General features: G+C 53.4%; 1 protein-coding gene across 1 annotated transcript; it reads right to left on the reverse strand.

Moving 5' to 3' along the window:
- Positions 1-1857: 1857 nt before the first annotated feature.
- On the reverse strand, positions 1858-24660 carry LHX3 (LIM homeobox 3). Its single transcript, XM_077306248.1, is given in 9 exon segments — positions 1858-3722; positions 6430-6601; positions 8411-8562; positions 11111-11313; positions 11928-11962; positions 11964-12100; positions 23080-23205; positions 23681-23844; positions 24464-24660. Coding segments are annotated over 7 exon segments (1191 nt in total). The 5' UTR covers positions 23162-23205; positions 23681-23844; positions 24464-24660; the 3' UTR covers positions 1858-3312.

A 24660-nucleotide genomic window follows, 5' to 3' on the forward strand; every position in this document is an offset into this window, starting at 1 on the left:
CACTGAGTCACACTGCTAACTCATGTTCAATGTATGATCTACTAAGACTCCTAGATCCTTTTTGTACATGCTACATCATACTACATCATGTCCATGGTGAGGCAGGTTGTGCTGAGAGAGCCCTGACAGAACTTCTCTGTCAGAACAGCTCTAACAGGACTATGACTAGCCTAGAGTCACCAGCAGACTGCATGTGGAGGAATGGGGAATCAAACCCAGATTTCCAGGTTATGAACAATAAATATTGGGTTTTATTTTTAATTCTGTATTCCAGATTTTATTCAAGGGACCTTCCCTATTTATGCACAGTTTTACCGTAAATCCACAGAGTTAAAGTGTCACTTTTTAAAAAAAATGTGAATTTTCCTTAATCATGTGCACAACCATTTTCCCTCCCACACTTTCATTGCTGTAGAGATAGTAAACTGGACCCACCTTGTCCTTCCTACTGGTGAAATGTAATGGCAGTGGTGGGTGGGGTGGCATGGAGCAAAGGGCAGGTCACCCCCATTGGTGAACAAGAGGCTACAAGCAGTAAGGGGCTGCATGGAGGAAGCAAGCCCAGAAAGTTTCTGCAAACAAAAAAAGGCACCTATGGGGCCAACACAAAGGGGGGAAACTTTGCAAAGCTAGTTTCAGCTACCATCTGGAAATGGTGTGGGAAAGGCACACACACCGCTGGAAGGGGTGAGCACAATGCAGAATTAAAAACACCATGGTGGGACATTGATAGGGAAACCAGGGCCAAATGCAGAAACCACATAATCCGCGGAAATTTTTTCCAAGTAACAACATGGAAAACCCCCCATGCATAACCCACCCTCTGAAGGAACACAGCAAACATAGGAAACATTGAAAACGAAGGAATAGAGAGCTTAAAAATACACAAGACCCCTCCCTAGTTCAGTCACAAAATCAGAGCAAATTCTCCATGTGAAAGCATCCTGAAAGGCAGGAGCTGCTGTAGGCAAGGCTGTGGCGTTTTTCAATCCTATGATAATGAAAGTAACCTTGCCTGTATTAATGGTCTGGGTGACTCCTTGGGGGTGGGGCAAAGTCTATAGCAGGCCTCTCTTGGCTGAGATGACAGCGGCTTGGAGAAACAAGGCAGTGCTGCTAGGGAAGACTCAGAAGATCTGGCATGAGGCTCCCCCACTGGCAGGCCAGACTTAATTGGGACAGAGTTCTGAAACAATACGCAAGGGATTTTTCAGACTGAAGGGTGGTCTTAGGCAGCCAGCTCCCCCCTGCTGCCCTAAAGCTTCTCCCCACTGGAGCCATGGTGATGACAGCTGGAGCAGGGGGCATCTGGTGATCCCTTGCATGCCTGGGTGAAATCCCAGCAGGGAGGAGGTCTGAGGGGGAGGAGCCCCCTTGGCCAAGCCCCTTACCAGAAGAAGTGTCCTCAGCCAGGTGCTCGGCCACCTGGAGGCATCCATCCTGCCTGCCTGCCTGCCTGCCTGCCTGCCTGGACAAACATGGCCACATGGCCTAACCCCAAGCCCTTGCATGAGGAAGGCATCCATCCTGGCTGGGGCACAGCTTCTTCTTCCTACGTCCTCATTTGTTAGAATAGGATGCTAGGAATTATGAGGCCTGCCTTCAGGTCCCCATTCTGACATGATGCCGGGGCAGTTGCTGTTTCCATCAGAGCAGTCGACCAACAGAATTATTGTTTGGGGCAAACAAAGGACTCTTGGGAGCAAAACTGGGCTAAAATGCACTTGATGTCTAGCTTTGTGTGTCTCAGCTGAGAATGAGGCTCTTTCAGAGGGAGAGGGAGCCAACAACCTCTTTTAATCAGAATGCCTTCCTGGCAGGGATGTTTTTTGCAAGACTCACACCAACAAGCCCATGGAACTTTAGCTGGCAAATTTATTGAAAATCTTAACTCTATTTGATTAGAGAGAAAGAGACACCAAACATACACAGAACCTACAGTCAACACGCAGTTTTACAGGTTATGATATACATATGGTTTTTCCTTTCTTCAAATCAGCTTTCACTAGAGTCTGCTATGAAAAACACACAAATGCACAGAATGTGAAAATAGTGGGTATGAAAAGTGCCGTTGGTTGTTCACTGAGCCAAGGACTTAAAGAGTCCGAGTAAAGGAGCTGGGTATAATCGAGGTGCCCGAGAGTCTTTGGCAGCCAGGTGGCAAGGGGCACGCTTTGTGTCATGGGGAGCCTGCCCTAGTAGCAAAAAAGGCCCACATCCCCCAGATCAAATAAACAAGCTTCTCCCTTGCTTCTCCCTTGCAAAAGTCCTGGAGAGGGCTTGCAGGGTCAGAAGAAGCTCACGAGGGGGAACTACTGCCCTGCAAATGAGTGGGAGGGGGGCACAGCAGCACCTTCCACCATTGCAGGCCCACAGAGAGTGGCCAGTGGACTCCCCATCTCCCACCTCTCTTTGCGACTGCTCTGGTCTCCTAATGCAGGGGTAGTCAACCTGTGGTCCTCCAGATGCTCATGGACTACAATTCCCATGAGCCCCTGCCAGCTGGCAGGGGCTCATGGGAATTGTAGTCCATGAGCATCTGGAGGACCACAGGTTGACTACCCCTGACCTAAAGCATCTGCCTCACTGCACACTCCATCCACAGAATCCTTCTAAAAGAGCATTCCAATTTCCTCTTCAGTGACCTCCAAGAGTTGGTACAATTAATATCATCTGGTTCATTAATACGATATGAAAGAAATCTGATCGCTAGCAGCCTATGGACTAATATACAAAGAAAAATAAATGGTGACTATCAAATTGGCTTTTCAAAAAAAAAAAACCCTAGAAGTGCAAATGTGATTTTTCAAAAATAAATCCATACCACATTATTTAAAGAACAAGCAAAAAGATTCCACCAGGCTTCTTTCTTTGTATATTACTGCTTGAAATTTAGTAATCTCATTTCTCCGCAGTTGAAACTCTCGTCCCTAAGAACTGGTGAGTGAGGAACAGGCTACTCCCTTGTACAAAGAATGCCTGAGCAACAGAATCAAAATGAAAACCACCATGCCTACCCCTCCATCCACCCCCCACATCATCATCCAACCTGCAAATCCCAAATCTACTAGGTCTTCAGTAATTCTGTCAAGCAGATGCAATGCTGGGAGATCCACTGATCAAGGTAAACTTGACTTTCCATCGTCCAGGTTGTTCTTCCATGGCCTGCTCCTTGCCTCATCCTTGTTGTACGTTGCTTTCTCCAAGGGTCTGTCTTTGCTGGGTATTCCCCACCTTAGAGTAACAAGGTCCTTCCACATTTTCTTCCAAGAGCTGAAAATACCTCCTGTCTATGAGCTCTTCAATCCTGTATCAAAACTGAGCATGATCGACCTCGTCTAACCAAGAGGCAGGACTTGCAGGGAAGTCTGGGTAGCCTCCGCTGCTTCCTGTAGAGAGGTCTGAACTGGGTCCGTTCCCACCTAGTGCCCTCATGGGTGGAGGCACAACCTGCCCACCTTGACCTAGGACACCCAAGCCGTTGTCGGGGAAGACCAAGGTGGACATCAGAGACTGGTGACCGGGCAAAGCAGTTGGTGACTGAGGAAGGCCGTAGGGACTGCTGGACCGGAGGTCATGGTACGATTCCTGAGCTGGAAGGCCACTGTGTTCCAAAGAGAAGCTGCCATTGGTCCCAGCTTGTCTCCCCAAAGCAGGGGAGGTTTCACTCAGGTTGCTGTAAATCCCATTGGAGTGGCTCATCTCAGATATAGTCGGTTCGTCTGAAACGGGGAAAGGTGATGCTTTTATTGAGAGATACAAAAAGCACTCCTTTCACATTAGTTCCCAGCCTAAAGGATTTGAACTATTTTGGGAAATATAGTCTTGCTCCCAGAATACAAATAATACCATAAAATCCTTCTAAAATCTACCTTCTCCATGCTTCATTTAACTCCCGTGAAGTCATCCCTAATTGAAAGCTAGCTACGTTTGTCAACACCTCTCCCTCATTCCTTCAGCTTTCCTCTGTCTTCACACACCCATTCCTTTGCTTTGTTCTCATTCCTTCCTCTCTGTTATTGTTTTTTTTTAATTATCTCTCCTTTGTACAAACTCTTTGGAAAACTTCCCCACACACACTTTAAAGGACTATAGCAATAAGCTAATAGTGAAGACTGGATATCTTTGGATACTTAAATCCAGTGATTGGAGCTGTGACAGATGTTCCCACAAACCTGAAGAGTCTAGATTTGTAGAAAAATTGAAATCTAAAAACATTACACTGGGCAGTTTTTAAAAATCCAAAAACGATGAAAGGAGCACCTTATAGGGTTTTTTTTTTTAAATGGATTCCCTCAGTGGCTGTAGCTAAGCAACCATGGTATTCCCAGCTTGGTTCAGTCAGCAAAAGCCAAGGGCGGGGCCTATTTCAGGTCTATTTTGGCCTTTGAGGGAGAACTCATTGGGTCCAGGCCTGGCTAGATTTGCCAGTTCCAAGTTGGGAAATTCTTGGAGATTTTATGAAGGAGTCTGAAAAGGGCAAGGTTTGGGGTGGAGGGTAGAGGTTCAGCTGGATGTAATATCATAGATTCCACCCTTCAGACCAGCCATGTTCTCTAGGTCAGGGGTAGTCAACCTGTGGTCCTCCAGATGTCCATGGACTACAATTCCCACGAGCCCCTGCCAGCATTTGCTGGCAGGGGCTCCTGGGAATTGTAGTCCATGGACATCTGGAGGACCATAGGTTGACTACCCCTGCTCTAGGTGACAGATCTCTGTCATCTGGTGTTCAGTTACAATTCTGGGGGGTCTCTAGGCTCCAGCCTCTGTGTGACTTGATGCCACCTGACTTGCATAATGCAACTAGGCACTGGTGCTTTCTTCTGTGCAACCAAATACAGACAAATTGGATGTTTTGTAGTGTCTACAATCAGAGAGAAGCCCTATCCCCAGGCTACTAATAATATTTTCAAAAATTATACAGAATAAGATAAAAAGTCTCTCCATTCTTTGTTGCTTTATGGTCATGTAGAATCCAACCAAAATGGTTTCTAGATATATCCCATTTTCAAAGGGTAATTTCCCTCAGTGGTTGTCCTAAACATAAATAATAAAAATGAATGCCTTTTAATATTGAAAGAAATTATACATATATGTATAATTTTGAGAATTTAGGTATTAATTTTGAATCAGACAAAGACGAAGAGAGCTTGCACTCGAAAGCTCACGCCCTGAATAAATCTTTGTTGGTCTTCAAGGTGCTACTGGATTTTATTGTGCTACTTCAGACTAACACAGCTACTCATTTGTATCTATAGTAGACCTCGTGGTAGCTATCCATGGTACTGAAGTGAAAGGGCATATTTAAAGCGGCTTGCAGTCCATCCATCTCTCTATCTATTTTTACTTGGTGGCCTGGAATAAATACAGAATACTGGAGTTACATTCCTGCAACTCACTTTATCTGTAATTTCAATATGGAAAGTATATCTAAACATCTGTTCAGAAGACACATTGACTTGTGTACAAAGAGTTTCTTTCTTGCAAGATAAGTTTCCTACAACATTTTCAGAAAGGGCTTTTTAGACTTCTCTGAGATAACCTGTGATCTATAAGTTACAAAGGTGGACTCATTGCATTTTTTCATTAGGAATGTCCATGTTTTTCATTTTTAAATTATTTAAAGTTGTTGCAATTTCTGGATCAAAATATCAATAGGTCATGATAGTCCCAGAAAACAAAAACAAATACAGAGCAGATGAGTTTGTTGCTTTACTGAATGACTCCAAATTGAAAACTGGACAGGGGATCTTTAGATTACCTAAACTTAACAGTCTGTAGATCTAAATCTCACCTCCAGCATTTTGAATATAACCAGAAAATTACAATAAACAACTGTTCCCAAACTTGGCATTTGAAATACAACAAAACTAAATTTCCTCTCAAATCCCATCTTTATTGTCAAAATTAAAATGTCACAAAATTTACTATAGTCTTAAGCTTTAACAGTAACTGTCTGTTTTAGATCATCTCTAATAATATTTTCTTTGGACTAGTGCAGATCCAGAGAAAAGTAGCACACTGAATGTCTGCCCATGTGGCATTGTCATTGCACTACATGGCTTATCAGGTGTGCTACCTACACACCATACAAGACTCAAGATACAGATGCCAATGTGTCAACAAAGGCTGCAGTGCCCCATCTAAAGGGACTTCACAGAGGCCTAGGGTGCAGATGCATTTGGTTACTCTTAGATCAGCTGCGTCCACTGCAGTATCTTCAAGAAGGAATTCCATGGGGCATTAATTGGACCGATGCTGGGGGAAGGGGACAGGATTACATCAGTTGCATATTTGTGTTCTGATGCAGAAATGAACCTCTGGATTGCAGTCTCCGCTCTAACTATTAGCAGATTTGCCAGTTGTCAGATGGAAACTCTTCTAATAATATGCCCTGATTTATCTGGTTCACCAGATGGGTTCATATACCTGTGAAGGAGACCTCAGCATCACTGTCTGGGCCTTCTTCCTGGATGCTTTCCTTGTCTGATTTGGAGTTCCTTCTTGATCGCTTCATGTTTCTGAAATACTGCCCCCATCTTTGTCTCCCAGCATCTTTCTTTAGGCGTTTTTCTTTGGCCCTTCTGTTCTGGAACCAAACCTGGGTGGGGGGGAATAATACAAAGATGAGTTTTAGTGTGTTACAATTTGATTGCATATCGGTGTGCTTGTTGTATCTGTTGAAGTCAGGCAATTTCAGAAAGAGTGCTCTCTGTGTCTCTGAGAAATGCACATTGAAGTCCATAAAGCTTCACACAGAAGAGAACATTTGCTTAGATTATGTGCTAAATTTAAGCTTGCTTGCTTGCTTTCAAACAATGAGTAACCACCCTACTCCTTTGTGGAATTCAAGACAGCTTAGAATAAAAATTGGCAACATTTGAGCTATCACTGGACGGGACTCCTGGCCTGTGAGGATGCACTTGGAATCTGGGACCAGGGCTCAACAGGTCCTAATCCCCTCCTGGCCACACGGCTCATCAACTCAGCCACACCTCCTTCACAGGACTGATGGAAGAGTGGCTAATAGGAATGGGTGATTCAGCTCCAGTGAGCCTGAAAGTACCCAAATCAATGCTGATTTCAGTACTTCTCACACATATCAAAGCTGAATCACCAATCCCTGTAGTTTAAAGCAGAGGTAGTCAACCTGTGGTCCTCCAGATGTTCATGGACTACAATTCTCATGACCCCCTGCCAGCATTTGCTGGCAGGGGCTCATGGGAATTGTAGTCCATGAACATCTGGAGGACCACAGGTTGACTACCCCTGTTTTAAAGCATCCAAATCAGCTGTATCCGAATCATGCTTTGGCTGCAATTTAGGCAGTTTGAACTTTGAAGGGGAATGGTGTGGAGGAGAGCATGCCAAACATCTGATCCCAATGACTAACTGTTTGTGTGCCCTCTAAATACCTGCCCCCAGACCCTTCCCAGGCTGCCCAGAGCTTGCTTTCAGCAACCTAGGAAGGAAGGAGCACTCTTTAAATGCCTCCTTCCCCCCAGCCTTCCCAGGCAGCAAAAAGGATCAGCTGTTTGGTGGCTCTTTAAATGTTTCCCCACCCCTGTCCACTTTCCAGGCAGTGAAGAGCTGGTTCTTTGCTGCCTGGGAAGGCTGGGGTAGCGGAGAGCTACCAAATAGCTGATCGCTGGAGATCAGCTGTCTGGCATTTGAACAAAGTTGGCTTGAAGTTCCCAAGTAAGCCAAACTTAAATTGAAATACTGAATTAGTGATTTGGTTGATTTGAGTTGTACTGAATTAGGAAACCCTGAATATGAAAGGTACCATTTTTTCACCACATGCACATCCCTAGTGGCTAACAGTATGCAACTTGGTCTCCTGAGAATTGGTGAGGATAAAAACAATTGACAGATAAATATTACCTCTTTGAATAAAATCCAAGAATATTACTAGCCCACAAAAATGGTAATAATCCTCATATGCACAGCCCCACAAACATATATCCATTAGTCACCTGTGGGAGACAGAACTGATTTTGTAAAGCTTTCCCACCTTGTTTCTGGAAACAATTCTTACCAAATAAGCCCAGAAATTTGCAAAGGTGCTTCTACATGAGTACCAAAGGATGCCCATATTTCAGCACTTATGAGGCCAATAAGATTTTGGGGATAGACGCTTTTGAGAGTGAACACTTCCAACTCCCTCATTTAAAGCCATCCCCTGTGGCAACACATCGAGGGAATCAGGTGCTATTGGACTCGAATTTAGCTATTCTGCTGTAGATTAATATGGCCATCCTCTGAAATATCTCGAGTTCATGACATTTCAGTGAGGAAATGCCCAACAGAGTCTTATCCTTCACAGTCTCTTGGTGTATGCCTTGACTGAATGGTGGACAAGACCTTTTGCAGGCAATTTCTTTGTCTTCTCTCTCCATCTATAATTTACCTGCACAACCCTCATATCCAGGCCTGTCTCAGAAGACAGCTGTTCTCTCACATGCCGAGCTGGTTTGGGTGAGTTGTTGTAAGCATTTTTCAAGGTTTCCAATTGTTTGGCTGTGATTGTCGTGCGGGGTCTCTTTGCTGTGGATTCAGCCTCTGCAAACATTCCCAAAAGACAAGGAATAGAAGTTTGAGTTGAGTTGAGTTGTGTTGAGTTGTGTTGTGTTGAGTTAAGAGTAGCTATGAAGGTCCTCAGACAAGCAGCCATTCATAGCTTTTCAACCAAGGAAAAAAACAAAAAATAATATTACAAAATCTTTGGATAATATTTAGATTATAGCTAAAATCCACTCAGCAATAATTTCTTTTAAAATGCACTGTTTGGCAGTAATGTTTCTCCTGGCATTTATTTTTTGTCTCATGATGTTCTCCATCTCATGCGGAATGCAGCAGACCATCAAGATGCGTCTGCAGAGCTGTAGCCATCGTAGTGTGGAATTAATTCCGAATTAATCCAGAAACGGCAAGGCTCATTCCCATATCGGAAGAACATAGTATGATCTAAGCACGTCTTTGCACAGAGATGTACCTCACTCACATAGCAGTAGAAAGGAATAGGCATCCAGGAGCACCTTAAGGACTGACAAAGTTTGCAGCAGGAGAAGAGATTTTGTGAGCAGAGACCCACAAAAGCTCCGCCCCTGCCCTGAATTTTGTTAACCTTTCAGGTGTTCTCAGACAGCTTTTCTATTGCTGCAGACAAAAATAACACAATCACCAGTCTTGATCTAGTTTGTGTAAAAGATGTCAAGGTCAGCTTTTCTAATAGGTGTCTATAATAATATAGCTTGAGCTTTAAAATCAGCACAGAACAATATGTCAGAATAGCCCAGGCTAACCTGATCTCCTCAGATCTCAGAAACTAAGCAGGGTCTGCCCTGGTTAGTTGCTGGAGGGGAAACAATCAAGAAAGTCCAAAATTGTTACATTACACAGAGCTAGCCACTGGCAAACCACACTTGAATGTCTCTTGCCTTGAACTGAAACCAAGCATCAGCTTTCCACCACCACCAGATTTCTGTAACAACAATGCCAACAGCACTTTTCTTGTGTATAATGAGATTATTATCCCAATAAAATCAGAGTCCAGTAGCACGAAGGGTGCTTGCACTTGAAAGCTCACGCCTTGAATAAATCTTTGTTGGTTTTAAAGGTGCCACTGGACTCTGATTTTATCATGCAACTTCAGACCAACACGGCTACTCATTTGAGATTATTATCCATTATCTATAAAAGAAAGCCCCCCAAAAGAAAGATTTAACACTTGATATGAATATTAAGCTAAAATAGGAATCACTTGAGAAATGCTTGCAGGGAAGTTATTGTAGGTCTTCAGTTGGTTCTGGATTAATGAGGTTTATGGGAGGGGCGGTATAGAAATTCAAGAAAATAAAAATAAAATAAGTCAAGCAGGATAAGAAAGCTTTAAATAAGTAAATGTTTCCTTGTGTGATGCTTGCACAGTACTTAAAATACACAAATGTATATTTTTGTTTTAGAACAATTATATCTCACTCTTCCAAAGTTCAGAGTGGTTTTCAGTATTGAAATTGTTCAAATAAAATTTACACTGAAATTCATTATCTCCAACAAATTTATTTTTCAAGAACTATCGCATTTATTTCAACAGCAATAGAACAATGATGGAGTGCTTCAAACCCTGCAGTTCTACCTGCACAGCAACCAACAGGTGAGAATCTACCCAATCTAAATCTCTTTCTTGGCCAGGTAATGCCCAATAGATTGGGAACTACGCCAGCAATCAAAGAGGGTCATCAGAGGGCCTTTTCAGTGGTAGCCCCACAATTCTAGAAAACCCTCCCCGGGGAGCCCCTAGTTGTAAACCGCTGCAAGCCCTTGGGGAGTAGCAGGATATAAAATAAATAAATAAATAAAATAAATAGTGTCCAACTTCAGGAGGCAGTGGACTTATTCAGTTTTTCTTTATTTGGCAGTTTTTAATTGTGAGTTTGTGTGGGTTTTCATATTGCCATTCTATTTACAGCATTTTAATTGTGTCTTTGGTATTTCTATTGCAAACTGCCTTGCACTCCACGAAGGAGAAAGGTGACTAATAAATGTTTAAAGGATACTGAACAAGATGAACGATAAAGATGGTCTGATTCAGTAAAAGGAAAAGAATCTGGAGAACACAGTGCAAAAAGAAACCAAAACAGCAACCTGTGTTGTCTCTGAACATCAACATACAGTTGGTAAAGATTCCTTTTGGAGAAAAACTCACAACATTGGGTAATTGGATGATAGTGTTTTCCCATTTTTGATGTCCCATCTTTTTGTATTTTTTTCTATTTGTTTGGAATTGTCATTTATATGTTTTAGGCCTTGTCTGAAGAAGAATTCGAAACAGTCCAGAAACTCTTTCACAAGGTTTATCAGAATAAAAGAAAGAAGACACTTTAATACACAAGCTTCTCTGCATGAACTTTATGCCATGTTGATGTTTAGGAACAACACAGTTGTTGATTAAGTAAACGACAGCTTGAGAAGTGTCAGATGGGGTCAAGAGGGCACCCAACCATGCCCACCCCCCAGGCCTCCTGCAGCCCCAAGCCAGAGGGCCCCTGTCGATGGGAACACTGCCTTTTCTCCCCCTGCCCTGCCCTGTGCTGCCCGCTGGGCCTACCTCTTTGCTTGGCAGTCTCGTAGTCAGCCTTGCAGACCAGCCGGCTGTCTTCCATCAGGTAGAACTCGTCTCCTGTGGCCAGCTGCCGCCTGCACACCACGCAGGAGAAGCAGGGCAGGTGGTAGACAAAGTCCTGGGCTCTCCGCACCACCTGGGTGGGAGGGATGCCCTGCTGGCAAGCCGCACACTTGGTCCCAAAGCGCCTGCGGATCACAGAGGGCCGGAGAGAGCCGTCACACGAATGCACGGCTGCCATGCTGCACAGCGCCGACAAAAAGGGGGGAGGGAGGGAAAGGAGCAGAGCTCTGGCTCCCCGACGGGCTCCGGCTGCCTTCGGCTGCACTTTGAACGTCTGGGCACTGCCCCTCCCCCCCCCAAACACACACACTGGGAGGAGAAGTGCCCACTGGAGATCCCGGTTCCACTACCAAGTGCCCCGGAGGGCTCAGTCCGCAGTGTGGCTGTCGCCGCTCGGGGCTCTCCCTGGAGCAAAGTACAGGGCCGACACCCACCACACCCCCACAAACACACCGGGCTGGCCTCCAGCCCTGAAGGGGCTTGCTGTGCCCGAGACCCACCCGGGGAGCCGCCCTCTCCCTCTCCCTCTCCCTCTCCCTCTCCCTCTCCCTCTCCCTCTCCCTCTCCCTCTCCCTCTCCCTCTCCCTCTCCCTCTCCCTCTCCCTCTGCCTCTGCCTCTGCCTCTGCCTCTGCCTCTGCCTCTCCCTCTCCCTCTCCCTCTCCCTCTCCCTGCCCTCTGCTGGGGTGGCCCGTCGAGAAGCCCTCGCCTTGCCGCCTGCCTGGCCGGGCCGCCACTCACTTGAAGAAGTCCTCCTTGCAGAAGACGCTCTCCCCCGCGGCTGAAGCACTTCTCGGCCAGCGGCACCTGGCAGTCGCTGCACTTGAGGCACTTGCTGTGCCAGTGTCGCTCCAGCACCTTCAGCAGGAAGCGGTCCGCGATGGGCTGGCTGCAGCCGGCACACAGTGGGATCTCTGCAGGAACAGGGAGGCAGGGAGGGACGGAACCGCTGAGCGAGCTGGCTCTTGCCACAAGGCCTTCCCAAAGGGGCGAGGATGCACTGCTGCCAGGCCTGACCAGCCCCCCCCCACACACACACACAACAGCCCCCCTCGAGCTCCCTCCAAAGACCCTGCAACAGCTCCATCAGGGATCTGGATGAGGGGGTGGAGGGACCCCTCACTCAATGCGCAGATCACGCCAAATTGGAACTCCCCAGAAGACAGAGATAATATGCTGGGAAAGGCAGAAGACAGAGATAATATGCTGGGAAAGCGGGCAAATGAGATGCGACTCAGTACAGTGTTCTACATCTGGGCCTGCAGACTGGATTGGAGACATACTTTTTGGGGGTGTGTGAAGGGGATCTTGGGGGTACTTGAGGACTGGAAGCTAAACATGAGCAGGCAGTGCGATGCTGCCGTAAAGAAGGCAAATTCCAGGGGTAGTCAAACTGCGGCCCTCCAGATGTCTATGGACTACAATTCACATGAACGCTGGCAGGGGCTTATGGGAATTGTAGTCCATGGACATCTGGAGGACCACAGGTTGACTACCCCTGCCCAGGAGGACCCATCCCGGCAGGGAAGGGGAGAGGCAGGGCTTCTGGGCCCAGAAAGGGGTTGCTCCCGCAGCTGCCACCCACCCACCCACCCGGACCAAAGCGGCAGGGCGGCCCAGGGAGGACGGGGACCAGGCAGTGGGGCACACGCGGCAGGGCCCCCCAGCGCCTTGAGGATTCCAGGGCCTGCCATGCGTCCCCATCTCCTCACAGCCAACCGCTGGGTGGGAGGACATAGGACCCCGAGGGGCACCCTGGGAAAGAGGGGTGGGTGGGCTTCTGCCCTCCCCCGATAAACATCTCCAGGCTGACGGGGGATTGGGGAGACTCCACTGCTTTGGCTGCCTCCCGCAGAGCAAGGCGGCGCTGCCGCAGGGGCTGCCGCAGCCTCCTTCCCACCCTCGCCCTAGTGGCCTTCCAGGAGTCTCGACCAGACAGCTCCGACGAGGGTGGACCGGCTCTCCTCGGCGCGTCGCCTCTGGAGCCGGAACAAGAGCTCGCCAGCAGCCGGGCCTGACCCCTCGCCCCCGGGGCAAGCAAGGACAGGTCACCGCCCTGAAACTGCGGGAGAGCCCGGCTGCTGGAGGAGGGCAGGACCGACCAGCGCCAGATTCCCCGGCTCTTCCAGCGGCAGATGCCGCGCCCGGGGGCCCTCGTGGATCTGGGAGAAGGGAAATAAGAAACGCCCCTCCCCCCCCCGTACACGTGGGTGCGGCGAACCTCCGGGAGGGCTTCGGGCAGGGCGCGGGTGGCAGAGGCGGCAGAGAGCCCCCGCCCGGGAAGTGCGCTCTGCTCTTTGACCCGCACCCCGATTTCAGCTTCTGATCCGATCCTCGGTTTGAAGCGGGAAGGCCCGAGAAGTGGAGCCAGGCCGTGGGCGGCTGCTGCTGCTGGGGAAAGCCAGGCCAGAAAGCACCCGTCGAGGACTGCTCTAGCTCAGGGTTAGTCAAACTGCGCCCCTCCAGATGTCCATGGACTACAATTCCCAGGAGCCCCTGCCAGCGAATGCTGGCAGGGGCTCCTGGGAATTGTAGTCCATGGACATCTGGAGGGGCGCAGTTTGATTACCCCTGCTCTAGCTGCCCCTTGAGGGCAGACGGGGGGGGGGGGGCGATCTGGCTTCTCCGCATCCCGAGCCTGCCGGAGTTGTACAGTTTGGTGTCGTGGTTAGGAGTGCGGACTCCTAATCTGGTGAGCCGGTTTCGATTCTGCGCTCCCCCACATGCAGCCAGCTGGGTGACCTTGGGCTACTCACAGCCCTAATAAAGCTGTTCTGACTGAGCAGTGATATCAGGGCTCTCTCCGCCTCATCTAACCCAAAGGGTGTCTGTTGTGGGGAGAGGAAAGGGGAGGCGACTGTAAGCTGCTCTGAGGCTCCTTCGGGTAGAGAAAAGCGGCATATAAGAACCAGCTCTTCTTCTTCTTTCTTCTTCTGCTTCTCTGAGCCGGGCCTGCTGGGCTCCCGCCAAAGAGGCCTCCCCGGGAGGTCGCGGCTGCTGCCCACAAAGCTTTGGAGGCGGTGCCCGCTGTGTGAGGCGGAGGGGGGGGGCGAGAAGAGGGGCGAAGAGGGTGACTTTTCTGCTTGACTAGTTGGGAACCGTCAAGGATCGTGGCTTGAGGTCGCTGCTCTCCTCGCACAAACAAGCCGGCGTCCCGCGCACCTGGGGAGAGGCTGCTCCCGGGGGCGGCTGCACTGCCTGTCTGCCCCGAGGGGGCCGCTTCGAAGGGCGGCCTCTCCACGAAGCGCGTGCCGTTCCCACTTCGCTTAAGCCGGTGGAGCTGCTAACGAAACGGCGGCCAGTCCCTCGCTCGGGTGAACAAAGCCGTGGGGAGCGGCTGGGCGGAGGACGGGGCCACGCGAGGCGCCCACCTAGTGCCGCAGGGGGGACCGCGGAGCCTCGTTCCCGTCGCCTTTGCAACGGCCTTGGCTTTCTTGCCCTCCGGGCACAGCTGGCCGAGGATTGGGGCCGGCCTCCGAAGAAACGCGCCTGTGGCCGTCCAGAGCAGGGGTAGTCAACCTGTGGTCCTCCAGATGTGCATGGACTACAATTCCCATGAGCCCCTGCCAGCGTTTGCTGGCAGGGGCTCATGGGAATTGTAGTTCATGCACATCTGGAGGACCACAGGTTGACTACCCCTGGTCCAGAGGACTCGAGCCCCCCGGCCTTCGGCATTTTCGAAGGCGGCGGTAGCGACGCTGGGCCGACGGTTCCTTCCGTGGATATTCGGTCCCCGCTTCACTTCGGAGCTTTCTGGAGAAACACGGGGAAGACGAGGCAGACTCCCGCTCTTCCCCGGAGCCCGGCGCTTCCCCAGGGTGGAATTCGGCTGAGCTCCCGGGCCAGTGTGCTGACACCGAGCATGTGAACCGCCTGCAGGCCAGCTGGGTGGGGGTGGGGGTGGGGTAAAACTGCATACCGATTTACACGGGTCACGGAAGGCTCCCGCTCCAGCCCTGCTTCCCCGAGAGTCTGGCCGAAGGAAGGTGGGTGGATGGTGAGGGGTGGCTTGCTCAAGCGGGGCAAAGGCGTGTTTGTTTGGGACCTTTCTTGGAAGCCCTTTGGAGGCAGCGCAGCTTGTTCCCTGCCGTGGCCACTGGTAGCCTGACCTGGCCCGGACTTGGGCCCGAGCTCAGACTCTCCCTTCCCCGCACGGGCCAGTGGTCTGCCAGTTTCCCTTGGCAGGGAAGGAGTGGTCTGGTTCCTTGTGCCCCCAGGTCACGTCTGCCCCTCTCCTTCCTGCCTTCCAGGAATTCTCCCAAGAATTCCTGGTCCATTGGGGGAGAGGGGTTCAGCGCCTCTACTGGCTCCGAATTAAGAAGACCCTCCTCGGCTTGATGGTCCTGTTCCATCCTTGCAGTTCGACCATATCCAGTTTGCAGTTTGATTGCAGTTCAGATCATGATCTGTTACTGGCCAAAACCAAAATAAAGCTCTGCAACATCAAGAGAACATCAGGGTCAAGGAAGTTCGATGTACATAAAATTCCAGTCACATATGCAGTGGAGGTAAAAATCAATTTCAACTATTGGACACTACAGAGAAGATGCCTGGTGCACTGTAGCAGGAAATTCAGTCAACCTTTGTTAAAACAGCAGTTAAACACATAATGCAAAAAAAATAAAAGATCAAAACGGGTCCCAGATGAAACTATAAGAATAACTGAATGTAGAAAAGCAGCAAATGCTGCAGGCAAAAGGGAGGAAGCAAGAAAATTAAATGTGAATTTTCAGAGGTCAGCAAGAATAGAAAGTGAAGCTTACTGGAATCAGAAATGCAAGCAGTTAGAAGAAGACTACAAAAAGGGACATACTAGAAATGCTTTTGCACAAGTAAAGAGGCTCTGAATGCCATATGCCATTCACAAAAATATTATCAAAGATAAACAAGGGAAGGAACTGATTGATCAAAAGAGCATCAAGAACAGGTGGTGGGAATACACAGAAGAACTGAATGCTTGCAGAATGGACATTTGCACTCTTCAACATGAAAAAGAAATACCTGGCCAGAGGAGTGTGGAAACCTGGAAACGAATACCTGGCCAGAGGAGTGTGTTCCCTCTACCAAAAGGGTGACTAAAAAAACTGTTCTAATTTACTGTACATTAGCCCTCATTTCTCATGCTGGTAAGATTCTGCTCAAAATCATACAACGCATAGCAACAACCACTGAACGAGAATTATCAGATGTTGAAGCTGGTTTTTGATGGGGGCGTGGCACTCATAAACACATAGCAGAACTGCACTGATTTCGGAAAAGTCACAGGAATGTGTACATCTGCTGTATTGACTATAAGAAAGCTTCTGTGTGGATCACAACAAATTGTGGAAAGCCATGCAAAATTTGGGGGTGCCAGTGCATTTGATCAAACCGATGCAGTCACTGTACGCCAACCAAGAAGCCACTGTACATACACAGTTTGGGGACACTGACTGGTTCAAACCAGAGAAAGGAGCGTGCCAAGGTCGTATTCTTTCTCCCTTCCTGTTTAACTTGTATGCTGAGATCATTAAGAGAGATTGAACTCAAAGAATCAAACACTTGGGGGAAGGAATATAAAAATTCTCCAGTATGCCGGTGACACCACCCTCCTGTCAGAAGCTCAGGAAGGCCTAGAATGAAGTACGCAAGAAATTTGGCCTTTTCTTAACACTAAAAAGACAAAGATCATTGCAAAAAAGACACGTCACAATTACAATTGATGATGAAGAATTCATTTTTCTTGGATCACAAATTGATGTGAGTGGCAAGTGAAGGATGGGAAAAATGTCGAATTGCTCTGAATCGCTCAGCAACTATGAGCTTGAAGCAAACATTGAAAAGCAAGGACATAATCCTGACTACCAAATATAGATTAGTCCGATCTGTCATATTTCCAGTAGCCACATGGCTGTGAAAGTAAGATGATGAAAAAAATCGGACAAGAGAAGAATTGATTCAGTTGAACTCTGGCGTTGGAGAAGGCTTCTGAGGGTTCCAGGAACGGCAAAAGTCCCAATCAAGGAAATACGAGAGCGCATAAAGTCTGATCTATCACCGGCAGGCAAAATCCCGAAACTCCGGCTCACTTACTTTGGCCATATCATGCGATCCAACTCAGTGGAGAAAGCAATTGGTTAGTGGAAAAAGGAAACCAGGCTGACGAAGCCTGCGGTGGTTCGATGCCATCGGGGTGGACGCCGGCCAGAGCATTGCACGGGTGAGGGAGGCGGTGCAGGATCCCGGATCGTGGCGACAGCTGCGCCCTGGGATCACCAAGAGTCGGTCAGGACTGAATGGCTGGCAACGGCTCCGCCACCCTCGGCTCAGTGACGGACTGGTTCGCCTGCCCGCCTGCTCTTCGGGAAGCGGAGAGGGACCGGCCTGGATGGAGGGCGCAGCTGCTGTGGTCCCTTGGCTTGTCCTTTCCGCGCCGGGATCAGAAGAAGCTGCCACGCCGGGAGCGGGTGGCGGATATTGAGCTCTCTGCCGGCGCTGCGGGAGGGTCCGCTCCATTGTCGCCACGGCCCCCCGACCCGCTCTCGTGCCTCCCATGTAGCGGTTTCCGATGGACCGCCACCGACCCAAGGAACCAGCGTCCTCCCCGGACGCCCCCTGGCTCTCAGGCCGGGCCGGGCCCCCTCTCCTCCTGCGACCCCCGGCTCTCACCCGCAACGGTCTCCCCGGTGGCTCCGGTCTTCTCCTCAGGCCACCCGAGTCGGACAGCCTCAGCTCAATTAGTTTCGGGGGAGCGTTCCGACTTAACTGGGGCCTTTGGGCGGAAACGCTGCGCTGCGACTCCACACTTGTGAGGCGCCCACCTCCCTCACCCCCGGGGAACGCCGGCATCACGGCTCGCAGGAGACACGTTGGAGCAGGGGGAGTCAAACTGCGGCCCTCCAGATGTCCATGGACTACAATTCCCAGGAGCCCCTGCCAGCGGTCGCTGGCAGGGGCTCATGGGAATTGTAGTCCATGGACATCTGGAGGGCTGCAGTTTGACTACCCCTGCAATGGAGGATCTGCCCCGCTGTCTCCTTCGCGCTTTGGGGGCTTTTGGGGCGCAGCAGCCGCCCTCCCTTCGGAGCCAAGGGATAGGAAACCCTCCTCCTCCTCGTCGTCGTCCGCCCCGTCCTGCCAGGAGCCTCTTGGCCGGAGCGCCGGTTGCGGGGCCCCCTCCACAGTCCTGATCCGCGCAGGCAAAAGCTGCAGCCAAATCTCTGAGCCGCGCGGTGATTTCCTCCTGAGATTCTCTCGTATCCCCAAATGCATTTGCCCGACGGTCCTTCTCTGGAATCCCTCTGCAACCGACGGCCTCGCCGCGGCTCGGCCTCGGACCACCAGGAGGGGTCGGCTTCAAGGGAGCCGCTGAGCGCAGAGGGCCGCCGAAGAAGGAGAAGAGGGTCTCGCGGTCCTTGGCCGGCCCGCCTGCTCCTTTAGCAGCCCCCCGTGTCGCCACTTGTGCCTTGCTTCTGTGGCTGGCAACCGGAGCGGCGTCGCCGGAGCCGTCGGGGTTAGGGTCAGGGTCCCCGGGGACGCCCTTCCCGGCCCTGTCGCCAACGTGCAAAACGACCCCTGGCCCGCGGATCACCCGCGCAGCTACACTGCTCGTTACGTCCTCCTCCTCCGCTCCCGAGGCGTCTTTTGCAGCTAAGAACAATAACGGAACAATAAGAGTTGAGTTGTTTCAAAATCCCAAAAACTCTACGGGGGTGGGGTGGGGGGAGGGCAGGTGTTTCCAAGGGCGAAAAGTCTCCCTGCTTCACTCGAACAAGCCCTCTTTTGGGCGAGGCGACTTTCCCTCCTTCCCGGGAGAGATCCGGTGATGCGCGGGACTTTGGAGGCGGGAAGAGCGAAGGAAGGCCCGGCGGAGTCGGAGCAGCCCGGGAGGCCCCAGAGCCGATTCTGGGGGGGGGGGGGGGGCTGTTCCTTAGACGGGGAAGCCTCCTCCCTCCCCCCTCCTTCCCTCCGCCCGCCCCGCCCCCGCGTTTCCAGCCCCCTGGGAGTGGGGCGGGAGGCTGTGGGATTCCTTGGGAGGAAGCGCCTTGAGCCAGAGGGGAAGCCGAGCGAGGAGCCGCGCAAGGAAGGACAGCACGCGACGCCGTTCTCCGGGCCCGTTGGCACTTGCGGGGCTAGCTATGCCCGGCCCTACCCAGGGGCGTCTTTGGCACGACAGCCGAGCACAGCGGCCCAGCCTGGGGAGGGACGGGTGTCCTCGCCAAGGAAAAGGCAGCCCCACCCCGTCCCAACTGGCCCCAGTGTCTGAACTGCGACTCTCTTTTGACGGGTCGGACCGTGCAGGGGAAGCGGGAGGGTGGCGGGCCTGCTGGAAGAGTCGCTCGGACGTTGGCCCCAGAACTTGAGGAGCCTTCATTGCGGACAGCGGGGGGGGGGATGAGAAAGCTCTCGCCCACCCACCCCCCACCCCCCACCCCCGGGCCCAATAGGATGACCTCAACTTGGCTTTATCTTCTGGGGGGGGGGGGAGCGTAATGCCTGGTTCCCGACCACTCCTAAATCCCGCAGGAGCCGGTCTTTCGGGAGATGGGCCTGGATCGAGCCGGGGTTGGTGTTTGGGGGTATTTCTATATGTCTTTCCTGTTGAATGGGGGGGGGGTGTGCTTCGGCCCTCTGCCGCTTCCAGGCATCTGATCCCAGCTTTGCGGGGGTGGGGGCGACTGAGACCCACAGGAGGCCCCGGGGCCTTCTTGCTGAGAAGGGCCGAGAAGGGCTCAAGCCTTCCCTTACTCCGGGCGCCGAGGGTGAGCCAGTCGGGCATTGAGGGCGGGGGGGGGGGGGGGCGGCTCCCGCAATGACTCCACCGGGCCGCAGTTCCGCCAAAGAAGGGGCTGCAGCGGGCGCGGGACTTCGAGAGCGCTTCGAGGCCCGCGGGAGGGGAAGGCGGAGGCGGCACCGGCCCAAAGGGGGATGCAGCCCCTCTGGAGTCGGCCGCCAAACCGGCCCTGCCCGCTCCCTCCTACAACGAACGCACCGCCCTCGCCTGCCAAAGGCGCCATCGGGCGACGGAACCCTTCCCGGCCGCCTGGATGCCGTCTCCGGGCCCCGCAGGGAGCCACAGCAGGCGCCGCAGCTTCAGGCCGCGGGGAGACGGAGGGCGCTTGGGAAAGCACCGCTTGGAGCCAGAGGCGCTCGCTTTCTGCTTGCGAGGGCCGTGTTGATACGCGCTCTGGCTTCGTCCCGACTCTGTCCAAAGGAACGCCGTCCGGCTGGAACCGGCGGCCCCCGCCGAAGGAAAGGTGCCCTGGCCCGCTCCCTGGCCCGACGTCCGTTGCTGACCGGGCGTGCGAGGATCGTGTCCCCCACCCCCACCCCCACCCCCGGCAAGGACGAGGCGCTCAGGGCTTCCGGGAGCCTCCTGCACTTTGCCGGCGCTTGAAATGAAGGCAGGTGCCGCTGGCTTCCCGATCCATGGGCTCTTGGCTGGCCTGCGCCGCTCCCCCCTGGGCCCTGCGTGTGGGGGGGGGGGGCGATGCGCGAAGGTCCCGAGTCCCTGGAGGCCGGCTGTCTCTGCCCGTGCCGCGCGCCAGGATGCCGAGCCCGGCCCGGGGTTTGCTGCCTGCCTGGCCAAGCGGCGGCTCCTGTCCAGCAAGCCGGGGGGGGGGGAGGGAGGGAGGGAGGGAGGGGGGTCAACTTGGTTTGGGGGGGTCCATTGCAGGGGAGGCCTGAGTCAGCCCTGGGAACCCCAAAGGCCCCTGAGCCCTTCTCAGCCCTCCGGGGCTGGCGGCGGGAAAGGAGGGAAAAGCCTCGCTCTCTGATGCCAAGGCAGAGGCTGGGGCGAGGGGGGGGCGCCTTCCAGGAAGCCTCGGGAGGGGAGGGGAGGGGAGGTTTTGGCTCTCCCCCTTTCCGGCGGGGGCCCTGAGACAGCGGAGAAAGGAAGTCCCTCTTGGGGTGGGGCGCGGAGCCGTCCATGGACTAGTCTCCGCGAGGCTTCCCGGTCTGGCTCCGGAGAGACTCCCCCGTTTTCTCTCTCCCGCCCCCCAAATACTGACCAGGAATATCCCAGAGTTTATAGTGAGCGGACTAAGCGCAGCGACCACACTGGGGGGTGGGGGGGGGGTTGGAAATCCAAGCGGCGGAGTCGGAGGGAAAACGGCCTGGAAACGCCCGACAGCGTATGGGGTGGGAACGATTAAAAGGGCCCCCAAATCCACCGGGCCGGGGGTGTGCATGCATGTGCGTGTGCAAATCGGGTGCAAAGCGGGTGCAAGCATGCAAAGGCCGCCTTCAACGCACTCTCTCCACCCCCCGGAAGAAAAAAAAACTTATGAAAGAAGTTTATACTGTTCAGAGCTGTAAAGAATGGGTGGTATAAAAATAATAAATAAATAAATAAATAAATAAATAAATAAATAAATAAATAAATAAATAAATAACAGAGCGCAAACAGGACAGCCAAGGTCCCTCATCCAGGGCAGAACGGAACTAGAGCCCCGGCCCTACCCAGAAGCGAGCCTCCGTGGGCCGCTTACCCAGAAGTAAGGCTGGCGAAGTTGACAGAGAGATGCACAGAGGACGGGCGCTGCCCCCCCTCCCCCCCAGCCGCTCCGGCCGGGAAGACAAAAGAGTTCTTTGCAAACGAAGGAAAGGGCTCCATGCAATCGCCTCCCTCCCTCCCTCCCTGACCAATGGGCCGGGTTTCCATTTACACGGGCGGCTCCCGAAGATTCTCTTTTTTTTGTAAATTGCATCGGCGATTAGTATCAGTTTTGGTAACCTTGTAATGAGCGTTCATTGAAGAACAAAAACGCCCATGCCGCCTCCTGCCGCCCCCGCGGCCGCAGTGGCACGAACAGAGCGCCCTTCCCTCCCGCTGCCCCCTCCCCACACTGAGAAGGCGAACAGGCCTGGGAGAGACCCCTGCCTCACTCACTGACCGGCTCACAAGATCGGGCCCACCGCTGATCCGCTCCTTCCCCCTGTTTCGGTTTTAATTCGTTTAAGTGTCTAATGCAGGGGTAGTCAAACTGCGGCCCTCCGGATGTCCATGGACTACAATCCCCATGAGCCCCTGTCAGCGTTCGCTGGCAGGGGCTCATGGGAATTGTAGTCCATGGACATCTGGAGGGCCGCAGTTTGACTACCCTTGGTCTAATGATTTCATTCTATGCACCAATTCGGAAAACCACCCCCACATACCCGGTGCCATAGAGGTGGTCTAGAAATGTCCTTTAATTATTTTGGTCGGGAATTAATGGTTTCGTATTTTTTTTAAAAAGATCCAACGCGTGACTTGTTAATTTGTTTCGTTTTGAAATGATTTCTTCACGCAAAGGCCTGTCGTAAAGGCAGCGGCAGCAGCCATAAACTCGCCATAAGCCGGGCTCCGGGGCCTGAAGGAATCTCTGCCGTGGGCGGGGAAGCGAGGGGTCTTTGGAGCACCAAAAATCCCACCCCTACCCCCAGCGCGCCCGCGACATTCCTCCCCGAGGCGGAGAGATCCCTCGGCAGCCCTCCGACGGCCTGCCTTTTCTCTCAATGCCTAGAAGCGGGGCCCCGATCCCCTCGCCCCGAGACTCCCCGCCGGCGCTCTCAGCTCCTCCCTTCAAGCCCTGGAGCGACGGCCAAGGCAGGCAGCCCCGAGCTTCTGCCGCGCCTCAACCCAGCCTCCTCGGCTGAGCCCAAAGCGTGGGCGCCCGGGGGGGGGGGGTCAACCCGCGGATCCGAGCCCCAGCCCCCGCGCCACGCTCCTTCCCCGGCAGGGCCTTCCTTCCCCGCGGTCGGCCTAGCCAAGAGGGGCCCCCGGGCAGGCGGCCTGCTGGCACGGGGACCTTGCCCTCCCTCTTCCGACGGTTGCCTCTTCCCAAGCTCGCCCCTCCCGCAGACTCCTCTCACCAGATGGCCCGCTCCACAGCGTCGCGGCCCAACGGACGAAGGGACCGCGCGTCGGCCCTACCTGGCGTCCGGGCGAAGGCGCACACGTCCGAGGCGGCGGCGGCGGCGGCGGCTTTCTCCCCTCGCGCTCGCTCCAGGAGCATGGTGCTGGGCCACGCGGGCAGCGCCCCTAAACCCGGGGGTGGGGCTGGGGGGAGACACAAACTTCACCGACGGCTCTTCCTCCTCCGCAGCCCCCCGCTCCTGCCAATCCCCCGGCCACAGTTGCCGCTCGCCCGGCCGCCGCCCGCCTTCCCCGCAGGCTCCCAAAGGGCGGCGAGCGCTGTCCAAGGTGCTGCAGGGACGCCCGCCTCCTCTCCCACACGCAGCGGCCTGCCGGGGCAAGGGGGCCAGACGGGCGGGGCAGGCCAGCCGGGAGGAGAGTCCAGCCAGGCGGGAACAGGACCGCTGTCTAAAGGGGTCCAGGCCCGGTCCAGGTCGGGGGCTTGTCGCTGCAGCCAGAGGCGGGCCTCTCCCTCCCCGAGAAGGCGAGCAATGCCCGGGCCCTGCCTTTGGCTTCCACCGCACAGCCCGCGAGGGCGGGGGGAGGGGGGAGCGGGGGGGGGTGGAGTTGGCAAGCTGGAGCGTCAGCCCCCCCCCCACACACAGACCCCGTTGCTCACCCCGGAAAGGCCGCGGGGAAACGGGCGAGGCTGAGGCGCTGGAAAGAGACCCCACAGTCTTCGGGGAAGGTCTTCGAGGCTTCCCTTCCGCGGCAGCCGCCTTCGGAGCCCTGGCAGGAGCCCCCAGACATCGACGGCTACTCTCCGGTCTCTCTCAACCTCCTCTGAAAGAAAGAAAGAAAGAAAGAAAGAAAGAAAGAAAGAAAGAAAGAAAGAAAGAAAGAAAGAAAGAAAGAAAGAAAGAAAGAAAGAAAGAAAGAAAGAAAGAAAGAAAGAAATTCGTCGCAGCAACAGCCATCGAGCCCACCTTGGGAGAAGGGGCCGGGGGTCTCCAGAGCTGCCTTACGACAGGGTTAGTCAACCTGTGGTCCTCCAGATGTCCATGGACTACAATTCCCATGAGCCCCTGCCAGCGTGCAGGGCTCATGGGAATTGTAGTCCATGGACATCTGGAGGACCACAGGTTGACTACACCTGCCTTACAACATACCCCAGCGCAGGCCCACATCCTTCACCGGGACCTGCTCCTAACCGTCTGCTGCCCAGTGCCTCCGGGAAGGCGAACCAGCCCCGGGCAGGATCCGGCCCTCCCCTCCCCTCCCCTCTCCTCCGCAGGACTGGAATGCCTTGCTGGCCTCCCGTGGGGACCGGGCGCTCACCGTGGGCACTGCCGCCGGGCAGGGACTCAGGCGAGGAGCCTCCTTTCCTTTCCTCCGGAATCCCCTCGACGGTGCGCTGGAAGCCGAGCGGGAACCGATCGCCGGGCTGCCCCCCGGGGCCTACCTTTCTCCGAGCAGCGCCTCTGGCCGTCGGCAGCCGGGGAAAGAGCCCGGGGCACCTGGGGAGCTGCTGCGCGGCTAGTCTCGGGATCGCCCGGCGAGGCAGAGCGTGGGGGTGTCTCCCGGGGCCGGGGAGAGGCCAGGTGCGCTCGGCTGCGGTGGCGGGAAGAGTCCCGGGCGCGGAGGGAGCGGACTGTTCTG

This window comes from Paroedura picta, chromosome 12 (assembly GCF_049243985.1).
Source record: "Paroedura picta isolate Pp20150507F chromosome 12, Ppicta_v3.0, whole genome shotgun sequence".
Lineage (NCBI taxonomy): Eukaryota > Metazoa > Chordata > Lepidosauria > Squamata > Gekkonidae > Paroedura > Paroedura picta.